Source organism: Alexandromys fortis, unplaced genomic scaffold (assembly GCF_014885135.2).
Source record: "Alexandromys fortis isolate MF-2015 unplaced genomic scaffold, M_Fortis_MF-2015_v1.1 scaffold_10, whole genome shotgun sequence".
In the NCBI taxonomy this organism is placed as follows: domain Eukaryota; kingdom Metazoa; phylum Chordata; class Mammalia; order Rodentia; family Cricetidae; genus Alexandromys; species Alexandromys fortis.
This window is the reverse complement of record NW_026067895.1, coordinates 18,056,669-18,071,479: the sequence shown is the minus strand read 5'-3', so window position 1 is coordinate 18,071,479 and position 14,811 is coordinate 18,056,669. Positions and strand designations below refer to the sequence as shown.

Sequence of the window (14,811 nt, the reverse complement as noted above, 5' to 3'; positions counted from 1 at the left end):
TCATTTTCTGTTATTGTTTTAGTTTTGTGGGAATTGTTGGTATTGTTATTGTTGCTATTGTTTTGCTAAGACAAAATCGTGCCTTGTAGTCCATATTGGCCTCAAATTCATTGTGAAACTACAGTTGCCTCAAATTTCTGGCATTACTTGTCTCCAGCCTCACGTGTGCAGAGACTGTAAGTTCTTCAAACACATTTCACTAAATGTTACGTTCATGTCAGCTCATGTTATATATACCATATTAAATGCAAATTCAGAAATGAATGGAATTGTTAAACATCACCTAAATAAAACTGAAATATCTTAAAATAAATCACTTGCAATAACTGGAAATTTATTATATTCCATAACAATAGAGCATAATGGGTACAGTCTTCAAAATGGAATTAGGCAAGTTCCTCATTAGCTCTGTGGATGAGTGTTTGTTTTGGCAAACAAACATGTCAAGGCATTTGTATGAAGGTCACAGTATAACCCCCACCCACCCCGGATTTAGTTCTACTTTGATGATGGATTCTGGGGACTAAAAACAGGCGGAGACAGAATTGATAGCAAGCATTTTAACTCTGTGACATATACCTAGCCAGCTCACCGACTCACACCTCCTGGTTCTTCATAATTAAACTTCATTGGGGAAAAAGTCCAAAGACCCTCTTCCCCTCTTGTTATCCGATGACTGAAGTTTAGGAGTGGAACTCTCTGGTCAGGGAAAACTTTCAGGAGAGGATAAATGTTATCAAAGGGAGAGGGAGGTAGATATTTAAGTTTCTTTCAGTGATTTTATTACGTTTGGAGGTGTGAAGGATGAGCTGTATTCTGTATTTGAGGAGACAGGAATCAATGGCCAGGCTAAGGAAGTAGATAGAACCCAGTAGGGCTGAGAAAGCAGATTAACCAAGGAAACCAAGATGATAGACTAACATACTTGACCTAGACCTGAACCAGTCTGAGCCTTACTTTCTACTGTTTCTTAGACTGTTCTTCTTAGCCTTTAGGACAGGATAGCATCAAGGCTGTGAATATAGCACTCTATAGAGTGTTTATTTTGTTTATACGGCTGTGACTAGTGGCAAGAACCCTTTACAAACAAACATCTCAGAACAATTAACACAAAGCAAGACTCCATAGCTCTAGGCTCTAGAATATTGACCTGGTTAATGAAGGGTTAACTCCTAAAGCCTTTGATGAACTGAGAAGTTCTGCGAGGAAAATGGGCATAAATGATGGCACCTCCAGAAGTTCATAAGGAAAGATGGACAGCAAACCAAGAGGTATGGACCACTTCTGGACTGCAGGGGAACCGACCTGCAGATGGACTCTGCTATCCTGAAACTTCCCTTTGCCATCCCATCAAATCCACACGACTATGGGCTCACTTCGAAGAACAAAGTGCAAAAGTTCAGTTCTTTTGACTAAGAAACAATTGTATTGGGAATATGCCAGTCTGGTCCTTTATGTTCACACCGCCTCCATCAACCCCTTTGTAAAAGCATCTCCTGGTGCCAGGAATGTCTCTCTCTGGACCGACAGAGCCTTCTCTCCATCAGTTCAGAGGAGAGAGCAAGAAGGAAAATCCCTGGTTGTCCACAGTTTCACTGAGGAGAAACCTGAAGGCTTTAGTTTCACTTTCCAGTTTCAATTTCCTACTGGTGTATGCCACACCTCCCTTCCCTTTATAAAGCTGTTTCCCAGCTCATATCTGAGAGTCCAGTGGGGGTGAAAGTCCACAACAGAGCAGAGCATCAAGGAGGGATCCTGACGAGTCCTGTCCTGGTGAAAGTCCAAAGAACTTCAGCCACCTTCACAGCCACCATGGGGTAAGGATTTCCCTGCTCTGCAGTTTGAGTGAACCCAGGACACAGACATTTGCTTGTGGACAGTTCTGACTGAGTCTGTTTACATTCTTTTGTTCTCTCTTGTGGCTTCTCTTTCTACTACTCAGAAAGGAATAAGGAGGCTAATTGTACTGAGGGTTCAGGAAATTTGTTTAATGATTGTAATATTTGCATGGGGCTGGATGGGTGAACAGATGCTTGCTTCAGTTTTTAAGGCTGTCTCACACATGTAGCTCAAAATCCCTGGGTGATACATTAGCATGCTCATCTCATACAGAGAGACAGTTACCAATGAGAGCTTCAGGAATGGAAGAAGGTACCACTCTATGTAATTAGAGCCCTAAACGAGAGCAGCTGCTGAGAGTGTTCTCCTTACCGTATCCTGACCCCACACATTCACTAACCTTGAAGTGTAGTCAACAGACCCCTAGAGGATCTTTGAGATGTTGCTCAAGGTTACTGGTCCAAGTGCTTTCTGCCCACCCTGGCTGGGTTAAACTAAGAGAGAACACATTTCTTTCTGTCCCTCAGTAAGAGAAAAAAATATGGAAATTCTAATACATTTGATGAGAGATATTTAAATATTTCCCTGCAAGAAACTAAATATGCCCAGGAATGTATGTATGTATGTGTATATAAACATACACACACATATTCACATCCATATATATATCGTAAAGAAATGCTAGGCACCTGGAGTCTTTTTGTTTTTTGTTTGTCTTTGGTTTTTTGAGACAGGGTTTCTGTATAGTTTTAGAGCCTGTCCTGGATCTAGCTCTTGTAGACCAAGGCTCATCATGAACTCACAGAGATCCCCCTACCTGTGCCTCCCAAGTGCTGGTATTAACAGAGTGAGACACTACCACTAGGCTCCAGCTCCCTGTGAGGTCTTTTTATGTAAATGTCTCTGACTTCTATGTTTGAAATTGTCTTCTGGGTCTTAAGTGTCAGTCAGTAGAGTGTTTTCTCTCAAATCTAGAGCCACAGTGATCATCCCTTTCCTAGGCAACTATTGTATGCTCTTGCACATAGAACCATCTATAGTACGTGAGTGTGCAGGAGGCTGAGAGCTTCGGTTGTATGATGAGAGAGATTACAGAAGCCACAGAGGCATAAAATTGTGAAATGAAATCTACAAGAGGGCAGAAGACACTAAGGGCTGTCAGGTGACAGTCATGATCATAGGGTCAATGACTAAGCTGTGCCTGGGTCCAGAGTTCCCAGGACTCTAGCAGGTGGCTAGAACTGTGTTTTGCAATTGAGTGCCTGCAGTGTGAGAAAGGCTGGAGATCTCCAAGTGCACAGGGGAGGCTGGTTGCTGAGATCTTCAAGTGTACAGGGGAGGCTGGATGCTGAGATCTCCAAGTGCACGAGGGCAGTGGGATCCAGGTTGCTCTCTGTCCTCGTTGCCCACAAAAGTTGCAGCTGCTTCTGTGCTGCTCAGCTTTCCTGCTGCAAGTGCTTACCACAAGAGCATGTGCCTCCCCCTTGGGCACAGCTCCCCAAAAGGATCCTTGGGGGCCTCCCAGTCAAGGCAGATCTCCATGGACAGATGGTATCCAGATTTCAAAGTGTACTATGCCAATATCTTTATTTCCAATAATGTGAGGACACCATCTCTAATTCCTGCTGTGGGTTGCTGTAGGCAGGGAAATCAAAGAAAAGCAGGATTGAATCTGATGTCCCTGGACCATGATTAATGTTCCTATAGAAAAAGCCCATCATTCCTATGTGCCCGGGAAAAGAAGGAGTAAACATGCATTTAGTGCTTTCAGCGACAGAGACAGAGAGAATCAGAGAAGGACAAATGCTGCGCTCTTGCAAATGCAATGGCCAGCTGTGTAATGGTCTGAACGAGGCAAGAAGGAAATGGGGTGGAACACTCCTTAGTCAGCCAGTGTTGTTCACACCTCTAGATGCTGGCTCCAGAGGGTTGTGCAAAGGTGGGTACAGACCAGCCAAGTCTAATAAAGTAGAAGCAAATTTTATCCCAGAAACAAGAATCCTGTCAAAAATAAAATAAGAAATCTCTATGGAGCACAAAACGTTTATCAGCTAGCTGAGACCACAGCCAGAAATGGATTTTGTTAGGCTGTGGTAAAAGGCCGGTTTCTGAATCCACCTTTTTATAGTAGGGGCACCAAGCATTAGGTCTGAACAAAGGAATTTTTAAAATCTCAATGTAAAACTCAGATACAGATTGCCTTATTTTACAATCTCCATTAACAGGGTTTTTTTTTTTTTTTGGTTAAACCATTGTTTGTCATTAATCTCTTGTCTTCCTTGGTACTTCCAGGTGGTGTTTGCTGAAGCACTGTGGTCTCCCCTTTGATGCTGCCAGTTTCATATAGCAAAAATAAAGAATAACGCAGGGGTCATATATCTATTTCCTAAAAGTTGACTCAGCTCATATCTGTAGGCTAGCTTTCAGTTTGCAGAGAGATGCTATGGCCTTGTACATAGAGCTATGGGTTGTAAAGCAAAATAATCCATTTTTAATAGTTCATCCTGAAGCTGCTGAGAGAGCTGCTGACAGTCTGTTCTCATTTTCCTAGGCACGACTTTATAATTTTTTTATTTCTATATTTCTGTTTCTGGAATCTACATTTTTATATTCATAGTCTTGGACTCTTCACTAGAGCCTGACCCTGAGCAGTTTGTTGTGAGTTTATTTAAGCCCAATTGAATATGAAAAAACTTCTTTGGTGAATACAATGCCCTGTACACAAAGAGGCATAATTGCATTGGACCTCAACTCCAAGTACTCCTTCTAAGAAGAAGGGTTGTGGAGATAGGTTTTATGTATTGCCTTAAGGACCCAGGGAAGGATCTTGTGTGGTATCAGTCATACAGATAGTGTAGAGGACATTTGGGGCATTAGACAAGTCCCTTCTTGACTTGGGAGCTTGGGTAGACTTTGGCCATACAGATAAATCAAAGGTCACCTAGTTATTGGCCATTTCTGGTCCCTCTGTGGGAGCATTGTATATCTGGATCTACAGAGAGCACAATCCACCAGGCTATTAATGATCTCTATTCCCAGCCTTCAGGGTGAAAAAACAAGCTATACATTTCTCCTATTGAAGAAACAATCCTATGTGTCTATCATTACTGGCTTTCTTCGTGCTCATCTGAGGGGACAAGGAGTTTGTGCTGCTGAAGAGACAGAGACAGAGCAAGAAGAGAGAAACAAAGTGAGAGAGAAAGAGAGAGACAGACAGACAGAGAGAGACAGAGACAGGCTGACAGACAGACAGACATACAAGGATACAACAAAAAAGCTTCTTACACTTTTATTTCTTTCTAGCTTTGCTTATCAAATGTTATAGTTAAAGACCTGAGTATAGGAACAATGACCAACCATTCCCAGAGACACTTTTCAAATATCCAAATAATTGTGTCCATCATCAATTGAACTCTGCCAGGGGATCATGATTAGAAATAGAGATATTTCCTCAATGTCCCAATGAGGAGCAGAAGGAGGGAGAACATGAGCAAGGAAGTCAGGACCATGAGGGGTGCATTCACCCAGTGAGACAGTGGGGCTGATCTATTGGGAGCTCACCAAGGCCAGCTGGACTGTGACTGAAAAAGCAAGGGATAAAACCGGACTCTCTGAACATGGTGGACAATGAGGGCTGATGAGAAGCCAAGTACAATGGCACGGGGTTTTGACCCTACTTCATGTTCTGGCTTTGTGGGAGCCTTTCCAGTTTGGATTTTCACCTTCCTAGACCTGGATGGAGGGGGGAGGACCTTGGATTTTCCATGGGGCAGGGAACCCTGACTTCTCTTCGGATTGGAGAGGGAGGAAAAGACAAGTTGGAGGAGGCGGAGAGGGGCAGGAGGAGGGGGAGGGAAATGGGAGGCTGGGAGGAGATGGAAATTTCTTTTTTCAATAAAAAAATAAAAAAAGAGATATTTTATTATAAAACAGTGCTCTGGAAAATAGAACGGACAAGTGAGATGAGGGATAAGCACAGAGCCATGGAGATACGGCATATCAAAGAGCCGTGTCTCCTCTGTTGATTGGTACATCAAGAACATTTTGAGCATACATGAAGCCTAGGGAAGAAAGGGCTGTCAATGTTTCTACTCAATAGGCTTTTTTTCATGTTCACTGATGCCACTGTCTCTGGGGATCAATCTCACGTAACTCTCTGTAAGATCTGAAATACCACGTGATAGGAGAAAAAAACATCACAGTTGTTTCCCTTGGAGACTTAGACTGGTGCTGGAGAGATGGCTCAGTGGGTAAAGGGCTTGCCAAGCAAGTGTGAGAATGGCAGTCTCAGTGCTATTACTGAGAGCAGAGCTGCCAACCACTGTCTTTCCTTCTCAGAAAACAAGCAGGTGAAGCCCAGCGCCTAATGCTGTCCACCAGCCTTCATAGGTGGGCCTTGGCATTTGCAGCCCCTCCACAAACACAATTGAAATGCCATGGGAAAAGGAGGAGCATGGGGAGAACAAGGCTTAGAAGAAGCCCCTAAGAAAAGTTAATTCCTGATCATTATGACTGTTTTAAAAATATGTTTTTACTTTTCCTTAATTTACTTTAATGTATTCTTCCCCATGGTTTTTGTTTATTTTTGCTGTTAGAATCCAATGACATTTCTCCCTTTCTTTTCCTTTCATCTTTCAAGCCCCTCACATTTACCCTCCCTGCTCTGCTTCAAATTCATTGCCTCTTTAGTGCATTCATCGATTTTGTATGTGTGTATATAAATATATATGTGTGTGTGCCTGTCCAGACCTTATAATGTTTCTTGCTTTGTATGATATCAGGGTTGAACATCTGGTGCTGTACAGCCTAGCTGGGGGGATACCGGCTCTCCCATCCTCACTGTACAGGTTGTTCATTGTTCTCTGTGTATCATTGAGGCTTCACTGACTCTTCTTATCTGATCTGTATGTTTTCTGTCCATTGTTGTCATCCTTGCTCAGTTCATCTTTGGCCATTCATACTAGTAAAATTCTCCAAAGGTTTGGAGGTGAATTCTATCTCTGGTCTTATGTAGAGAAACAGCATTCAAAACTAATAAAAGACTCTAAGATTTCCAAGTTGGAAGGGGCATCATTCCATCTAGTCCCTTACAGAGGTGTGTGCTTCTCTAAACCAAAAGCCCGTGTCTCAGAGTAGTTGCTTCCAGATTGTCACTTCTACCCCTCTACTTTTCCTGGGAAAGTATTGCTTTTCTTTTTCCTTTCTCTATCTCCCTTTTTCATAAGCCTGCCAGAATGCCTTGAGACAAGGTTAAAATCTATTTTTTTTGAAAGTATCTCTAACCTTCAAAGAGACTGAACTTTTGCCAGACTTGAAACCAAGTTAAAAATTGGGCCTGAGCACATACAGTTTTTTACACAGTCACACAGATAACAGGGACAGACAGCTCTAATACACACACCAGACAGACCACAGACCACAAACTATAGGAAGGTGGAAACACAGGGAGAAAACTGAGGAATATACCCTGGAGCTCTGTACCCACCCCTGGGCTCTAGACTAATGCCATGATTTAAACCATTCTTGCAACATTTTCTCATGGGTGCTTTTTCCATCCTAAATGGTGATTTAACTATCATAGTATATCCTTCCTACTCTATTTTTGCATTCAGTTGTATGAGAGACTTTAAAATCTGCCCAAAGGAACCTCTTTCTTCAAATCAACAACTTAAAGAGGCTAAATCAAGAAGACAAAAATCGTTTGGCTATACTAATGTCCAAACTGTGTTCCTGTCCAAATTACCCCAAGAAAAGTACTTATCTACAAATAAAGTTAGAGGAAGGTGAATAAAGTTAGCTGAAGATGCAAGGGTGGGCTCTTCTGCTACAGGACTGGGAGGTTTTCCTACAAGAAGAGGAAGAAAACAGAAAAGAGTTCTCAGAGTTCGTTGCACAGACAAAAAGACCACATGAGGATCTAGCAGGAATGTGGTCTTCTGTATGTTAGGAAGAAACACCTACCAGGTGAGATGCCATATAGGCAGGCTATTTATGTCATGGCAATTTATGTCTTAGAAAGTGGAAAGCCCATTCAGATTCCCTCTCCACTATTGCTAGGACTCGTAGCTGGGATCATCCTTGAAGATTCCTGACAATTTCTCCAGCATCAGGATTCTCCCCAACCCCATATTGGCCCCCTCTATCAAAGTACCTTTTACATTGCTCTCCCCTTCTGTCCTATCCCTGACTCAATCCTGGTGCAGTTTACCCAGTAGTTTTTAATTATTTTTCCTTCCTGGGTCCCTGATGTGTGTGTCTTTTAGGGTCCCCCTTTTGACCTAACTTCTCTGTGTTTGAGGATTGCAGTCTGGTTATTTTATGTTTACATATAATATGGACTATGAGTGAGTACATACTACATTTGTCTTTCTGGGTCTGGCTTACTTTAGTCAGGATGCTTTTTCTAGTTCCATCCTTTTGCCAGCAAATTTCAAGATGTCATTGCTATTTAGTGCTGACTACACTACTTGTCATCACAAAACCGCACCTAGTAACTGCTGGAAGCAAATGCAGTGACCCACATCCAAGCACTGGGCTGAACTCCTGGAATTCAGTTGAAGAGAGGAAGGAGGGGTCATATGAACAAGAATGGGAGGTGAAGAGCATGGTAGGAAAAAACCACAGAGACAGCTGACCTGAGCAAGATGGAACTCACAGACAGAGTAAGGACTGATAGTTGGGGAACCTTCATCGTGTTGAAATAAATTCTCTGAGTGTGGGGTGACAGTCATGTATCTTGATCTATTGTGGGGCTTCCTGCCAGTGGGATCAGGACCTATCCCTGGTGCATGAACATACTTTTTGGAGCCCATTCCCTGTGGTGGACTACCTTATTCAACCTTGATACAGAAGGAATGGTCTTGGTCCTGTCTCAATTTGGTATGCCGTACTTTGTTGAGTCCCCAAGGAAGGCCTTAACCTGTCTGAGGAGTGGATGGAGGGTGGAAAGAAGGGGATATAGGGGACAGGATGAAAGCAGGGATGGGGGACTGAGATTGGTATGTAAAAATATATTTTTTAGAAATATAAATCTCCCAAAGTTCTGATGGCAAGCTACGCTGCCCAGTAATTTTCCTATGGATGCCTATATTTAGAGGGCTCTCCCATGCAATCAGTGTTCTCTCTCAGGTCTTTCTATAATGCCATTCCCAGTGGTATATATGCTTTTTTCTGTTATAGGGATACTCATGCTAGCTCCATAATATCTTGATTATTTTAGCTTTATAGTTATTTCAATTCTTTTTTTTTTCAAAATCATTTTTATTACAGGAGCATCTTGGAGATTTTCTAACATTTTGGCCTGTCACACAAAGCTTCCTTTGAGGTGATGGTACTGTATTCTGGTCTTGTAGTATTTAAAACTGGTGTTTATGGATGTTATCTGGAGTTTTCAGAAAGCAGACTTCTTTTCAGATTTAACTGAAAGAAAGAAGACGAATATCCTACAGTAGAAGTTGAACCCACAAGTGGAGTGCGGGTATTCAGAGTCCTCAGGATTTTGATCATAACATTTTCAGGATAGAGTGTTGTTATAGAGCAGCAGGTCTTGTATCTTATCTGTTGCATTCATTGGTTAACTAATAAAGAAAACTGCTTGGCCTGATAGGACAAAAAATTAGGTAGGCAGAGTAGACAGAACAGAATGCTGGGAGAAAGAAGCTGAGTCAGAGAGTTGCCATGATTCTCCCACCAGACACAGACACCGGTTAAGATCTTCCCTGGTAAACCACCTCGTGGTCTACACAGATTATTAGAAATGGGTTAGATCAATATGTAAGAGCTAGCCAATAAGAGGCTGAAACTAATGGATCAGGCAGTGTTTAAAAGAATACAATTTGTGTGTTGTTATTTTGGGTGTAAAGCTAGCCGTGCAGGCGGCTGGGTGCCAGGAACGTAGTCCGCTGCTCCTATTACAACAATAGAGGCATAGAGGATCGATTGGCTGGTGAGTCCAATGCCTGACTCATGAGGTTTCTAAATGGCTGTCATGTTCTATTTGTCAACACGTAAGGACTCCAAGCTAGAGTGTCCTTTATGGGACAGACCTAACAGGGTATGGCACCTCCTGCTGCTGTTCTTGGCATCTGATCAGATCAAAGACAAAGACAGCTGATTTAAGCACGATGGCATCTCTGGCCTCTGGCAGACAACTACCAACAGGACCAAGGGCCTATTGCCATCTAGCCATAGAAGACTCAAAGGTGCTGCTGTGGGTGCCTACAAAACCTGAGTCACACAATTCTATCTCTTGCTCTCAACACTGATAGAAAAGCAGGAAACTCCTGTGGAGTTTATAACCTATCCATGTGCTTAGCCTCACTAATCTCCGCAAAGACCAGACATGAGGAACACTGATATCATTTCCATTACACAGATGGGTGCAGTGTGATATTGAGGCATTAGTGATACATTCTAGGGAAGGATTGTCTGCTCCATAGTGAAAAAGAAAGCCCATGAGAGTAGATGCATGTTTAGAATGCAGGGCTTCTTTGTAACCATAGGAGAGGTAATCCTAGGCGCCACTCTGTAGTAGAAGGGGGGGCTTGTCGCCCCAGCTGAGTAGGAGGATTAGGTGGCATCCCACCACCCAGCTAGCTTGTACCTGAAATATCCACACAGAAATTGTATTTATTAAATTACTGTCTGGCCCATTATATCTAGCCTCTTCTTGGCCAACTCTCACATCTTAAGTAACCCATTTCTATTAAATCAGTGTATCACCATGTGCTTGTGGTTTACTGGCAAGATTCTAACCTACGTCCATCTCAGGCTGGAGATTCATGGCACCTGCCTGACTCTGTTCTTCTTCACAGGATTCTGTTCTCTCTTTTCCGTCTACCTGACGTCTGCCCTATCAACTAGGCCAAGGCAGCTTCTTTAAAAACCAATGAAAGCAACACAAATACAGAAGGACCACCTACGCCATTGTTGAGTCACCCCCCATCTATGTTGCCCAGAGAAAAGGATCCAGAGAAAATCATATCACTAGTGTCACAAGGCTGTCCCAAGGCAGAGAGCTAGTCCATTTGTTTTGAGTCAGCCTACTTCTGAGAGGATACCAGGGGTTTGTGTCTGGGATGAAAAGGGAAGGACCTGCAATGACCAATACTTGGTGTTGAACCCATGGCCAGGTCCTATTTAGGTCAGCTCATGTGGAAGGCACTTGTACACATTGTCCTCACAGACAGTGGGGAAGGGGTAATAGTTTTATTGAGTTCCACATCTCAGGGCAGGAGTCTGACAAAAATAGGGACCCGGCCTGTATCTCTGTGACCGTGGCCAGTCTTGAATAAATGGATGAACTCAAAAGCTAAGATGGTAAGTACACGTGCATGGACATTCATGTGCAAGGAAACTCTGGCAGTTCTAGTAAGTGGAGCTGAGGGGTTGAAGTAAAAACAGATATCAAGAAATGGGAAAAATGTTAGATTTCTAATAAATAAGCCAGAATGTTGTAAAATGTGTTTTGCATGGTGTCAGATTCTGGCCAAGTTGTCCATGAAAAGTCTTCCTGCTTCCTTCTGGCAGAGAGAATGCTGGTGCTGCTCAGGTCAGGGAGAATCTGGATCAGCTGAGCTGTCACTTCACGTGGACGCTGCTGTTTGAAAACATTGACATTCCTGATTTGGAAATGAGAATCTCAGAGGAAGTCGAATTCCTAGACGTCATGAGCACAGTGGGGATGCACAACCTCCTGGCCTACGTAAGACACCTGAAAGGCCAGAATGAGGGAGCCCTGCAGAGCCTGAAAGAAGCAGAAGCTTTGATCCAGGAAGAGTCATTGGGCAAGAGAATCCTGGTGACCTGGGGCAACTGTGCCTGGGTGCATTACCACATGGGCAGCTTGGCAGAAGCCCAGAGCTACTTGGACAAGGTGGAGAATACTTGCAAGGAATTTGCAAGTCCCTTCCGCTACAGGATGGAGTGTGCCGAGATGCACTGTGAGGAAGGCTGGGCCTTGCTGAAGTGTGGAGGACAGAATTATAGACGAGCCCTGGAAAGCTTTGCAAAAGCTCTGGAAGCTGAGCCTGAAAACCCCGAATACAACACTGGCTATGCTGTAGCCGCCTATCGTCAAGACAATTATGACAATAATATTTCTCTGGAACCCCTGAGGAAGGCTGTCATTTTAAATCCAGCAGATCCATATATTAAAGTTTATCTTGCCCTGAAACTTCAGGATGTAGGAGAACAGGACGAAGCAGAAAGTCACATTGAAGAAGCCCTCAGCAGCACATCCTGTCAAACCTATGTCTTTCGGTATGCAGCTAAGTATTACCGGAGAAAAGGCTGCATAGACAAAGCTCTCCAACTCCTACACAAGGCCTTGCAGACATCACCTGACTCTGGCTACCTGCATTACCAAATAGGGCTCTGTTACAAGCAACAAATGATCCAACTGAAAACATCCAGAAACACACCGTTCAGAAGGCAGGGCAGCATTAAGGAATTGGCACAACGGGCCATTTCTAAATTTCAGAAGACTGTGGAACTGAGGCCCACGTTTGAGATGGCTTATGTTTGCATGGCTGAAGCACAGGCAGAAATTCACCAATATGAAGAAGCTGAGGCAAATTTCAAGATGGCTCTGAACATGAAAAACCTTGTAGGTCACATAGAGCAGGACATTCATCTACGCTATGGTCGTTACCAGCAATATCATCAGAAATCAGAAGACAAGGCGATCACCCACTACTTAAAAGGTCTAAAAATAGAAGAAACATCCTATGCCGGGAGGAAACTACTCACAGCTTTGGAGAAAGTGGCTGAAAGACGGGTTCAGCAGAATGTTCGACCTGTGGAGAGCACCAGCCTCCTTGGGTTAGTCCACAAGCTGAAAGGGAACTTGCATGAGGCTCTGCTGTATTACGAAAGGGCTCTGAGGCTCACTAAAGAGATAAACCATGAGTTCTGAATGCAGCTCACCTCTGCGAAGATAATGTACTCATCACTGAGGTTCCATTCCTCCACCTGACTGCTTTCCCCAGAACTGCAATCTTGCTGAAATTCAAGAACCGAAATGCATTGGCTCCTGCCACCTCTTTCTCACCCTCATGGTCATGTCTAGAAGGAAGTTCTGTCCCCACTACACCTGCTCACTTAATGGCCAGGACTGACTACTGCTGTTCTCATTGCTCTGTGTCCTGTCACAAACCTTTTACCTTATATCTGTAAAGTTAGAAGAAAGTCTTCATCCTCTCTCTGCCAGTTTCCTGGACAAAAAATCTTTTCCAATCAGAATTCAATTTTGATCATCAGGAACTCTTAGTATAGTACAATCACAGAGCAAAATATTTGAGCAAAGGAGAGAGTCTGAAAGCAGGAGCGGTCTCACATTCCTGGACACCCATTCACAGCTAATGAGAGACTTAAGTGTGCGGACAGTAATGCAAGGAAAGCTTGCTGGGACCTTACAGACTGAAGATGACATAAAAAGTTTGCCTGATTTTTTTCTGTCCTATTGATAGTTTGCTATGTGTGATGCTTTTCCCTCCACTAAAATATATTCATTAAAATTTACAGGAATCACAGGCTCTTTCAGTGTAATTTGTTGATAGTACTCAAAAGGTTCATCTTTCACGGTACTCAGGAAGGCATGGGATTGCAGAACCAACTCCCAGGAGTCTAGTGGGCAAGTATGGGAGAAAGCTGTGCACATTAAAGGAGCGCGTGGGATGTGAAAACACGAAAAAGGTTATTTCATTCTACATAACACCGGATAGTAAGGGTGACTGATGCTACCCTGGTACCTGAGCGCTGCTATTTCTCAGTAGGAAGCTGATGCTTGGGATGAACTTAGTGTTCCTTTGCCTGACCCTTGGGAAATTACAACTGATACTTTCTACAGATTTATCCATGGTAAGCCAATAACATGTTTATTAAATTCAAGCAAAGGAAAACCGTAGTGTCAGCTCTCAGGATTCATAAAGATGATCCCTGATAGCCCACATCAATGGAGAGGAATAGAAACTGAGAAGGGAGGAGAAAAGGGAATGGGAGTAAGAAAGACTGGGAAGTAGCAAGAGGATATGCAGTTTGATTGAAAAGCTGGGATTTGGGTATTTGGCAGACTCTTCTCTTCCAGAAAATCATTTCCACCTTTGCCCCAGGGGAGACACTTTTCCAAGATTTTTTAGGAAATGGTGTGTGTGTCAGATACTGGATCTGGTGTGTTCCTATTATCACTAAGCCCTGTCTCCTTTACTTCATTCCATGAGAGTTACAGGTCAAAACTACAGAACTGAAATGCTTAAGGTTCTTGCATTGATTAACGTGCCTTGAGTTCTTGATCCTAGATTCAGTGGCCCAGGATGCACCTTTCTGCTCTATGTCTGCTGACCCATGCTCTTTTGGGTTGGGTTTTCTTTGCTCTTCTTCTTCTTCTTCTTCTTCTTCTTCTTCTTCTTCTTCTTCTTCTTCTTCTTCTTCTTCTTCTTCTTCTTCTTCTTCTTCTTCTTCTTCTTTTCGTCTTCTTCTTTTTGGTTTTTAGAAACAGGATTTCTCTGTAGAGCTTGTCCTGGAGCTATCTCTTGTAGACTAGGCTGTCCTCGAACTCACAGATATCTGCCTGCCTCTGCTCCTGAGTTCTGATATTAAAGGTGTGTGCCATCACCACCAGGCCCATTTTGCTCTTCTTTGTCTCCTCATAGTGTTGTCTCTCTTTCATTATCCTGACTCTTCTCGTTGACACAACTGTATCGATGAAACTTCAACAAGTTATGGCCTGCCCTGCACAACTATGCAAGGGACAATCATGGGTGATACAGTGTGCATGTGCACAACCACAAAAACAAGCACACACACTAAATGAGTATGAAAAATATTTAAATTAATAATAAGTAAAACCACTGTGCTTTATGGTTTGAGCATCAGGCTTTAACTAATAGGGTCACTATTGTTTACTAAATGTAGATTATGTGTACTTAGTTACAAGTACAGTTCCCAATATTCCATGATGAACTGTAGTTCAAA

At 43.0% G+C, this 14,811-nt stretch overlaps 2 protein-coding genes across 5 annotated transcripts in view; both read left to right on the top strand.

The window, feature by feature from the left end:
* Positions 1-14,811, top strand: part of LOC126511154 (interferon-induced protein with tetratricopeptide repeats 1-like) — a 97,521-nt gene that overhangs the window by 22,260 nt on the left and 60,450 nt on the right. The window lies entirely within an intron of this gene.
* Positions 1-14,811, top strand: part of LOC126511155 (interferon-induced protein with tetratricopeptide repeats 1-like) — an 83,515-nt gene that overhangs the window by 22,283 nt on the left and 46,421 nt on the right. The window contains exons 1-2 of one of the 3 annotated variants that reach the window (XR_007594613.1): positions 1,639-1,817; positions 11,368-13,167. Coding sequence is in view for 2 of the 3 variants with exons in the window: in XM_050158145.1 (XP_050014102.1) it covers positions 1,654-1,817; positions 11,368-12,754 (1,551 nt within the window). In the remaining variant the exon portion in view is untranslated. Of the gene's footprint in view, positions 1-1,638; positions 1,818-11,367; positions 13,371-14,811 lie in introns of those variants that run through there. The other 2 variants (XM_050158145.1, XM_050158160.1) reach the window with 2 other exon arrangements.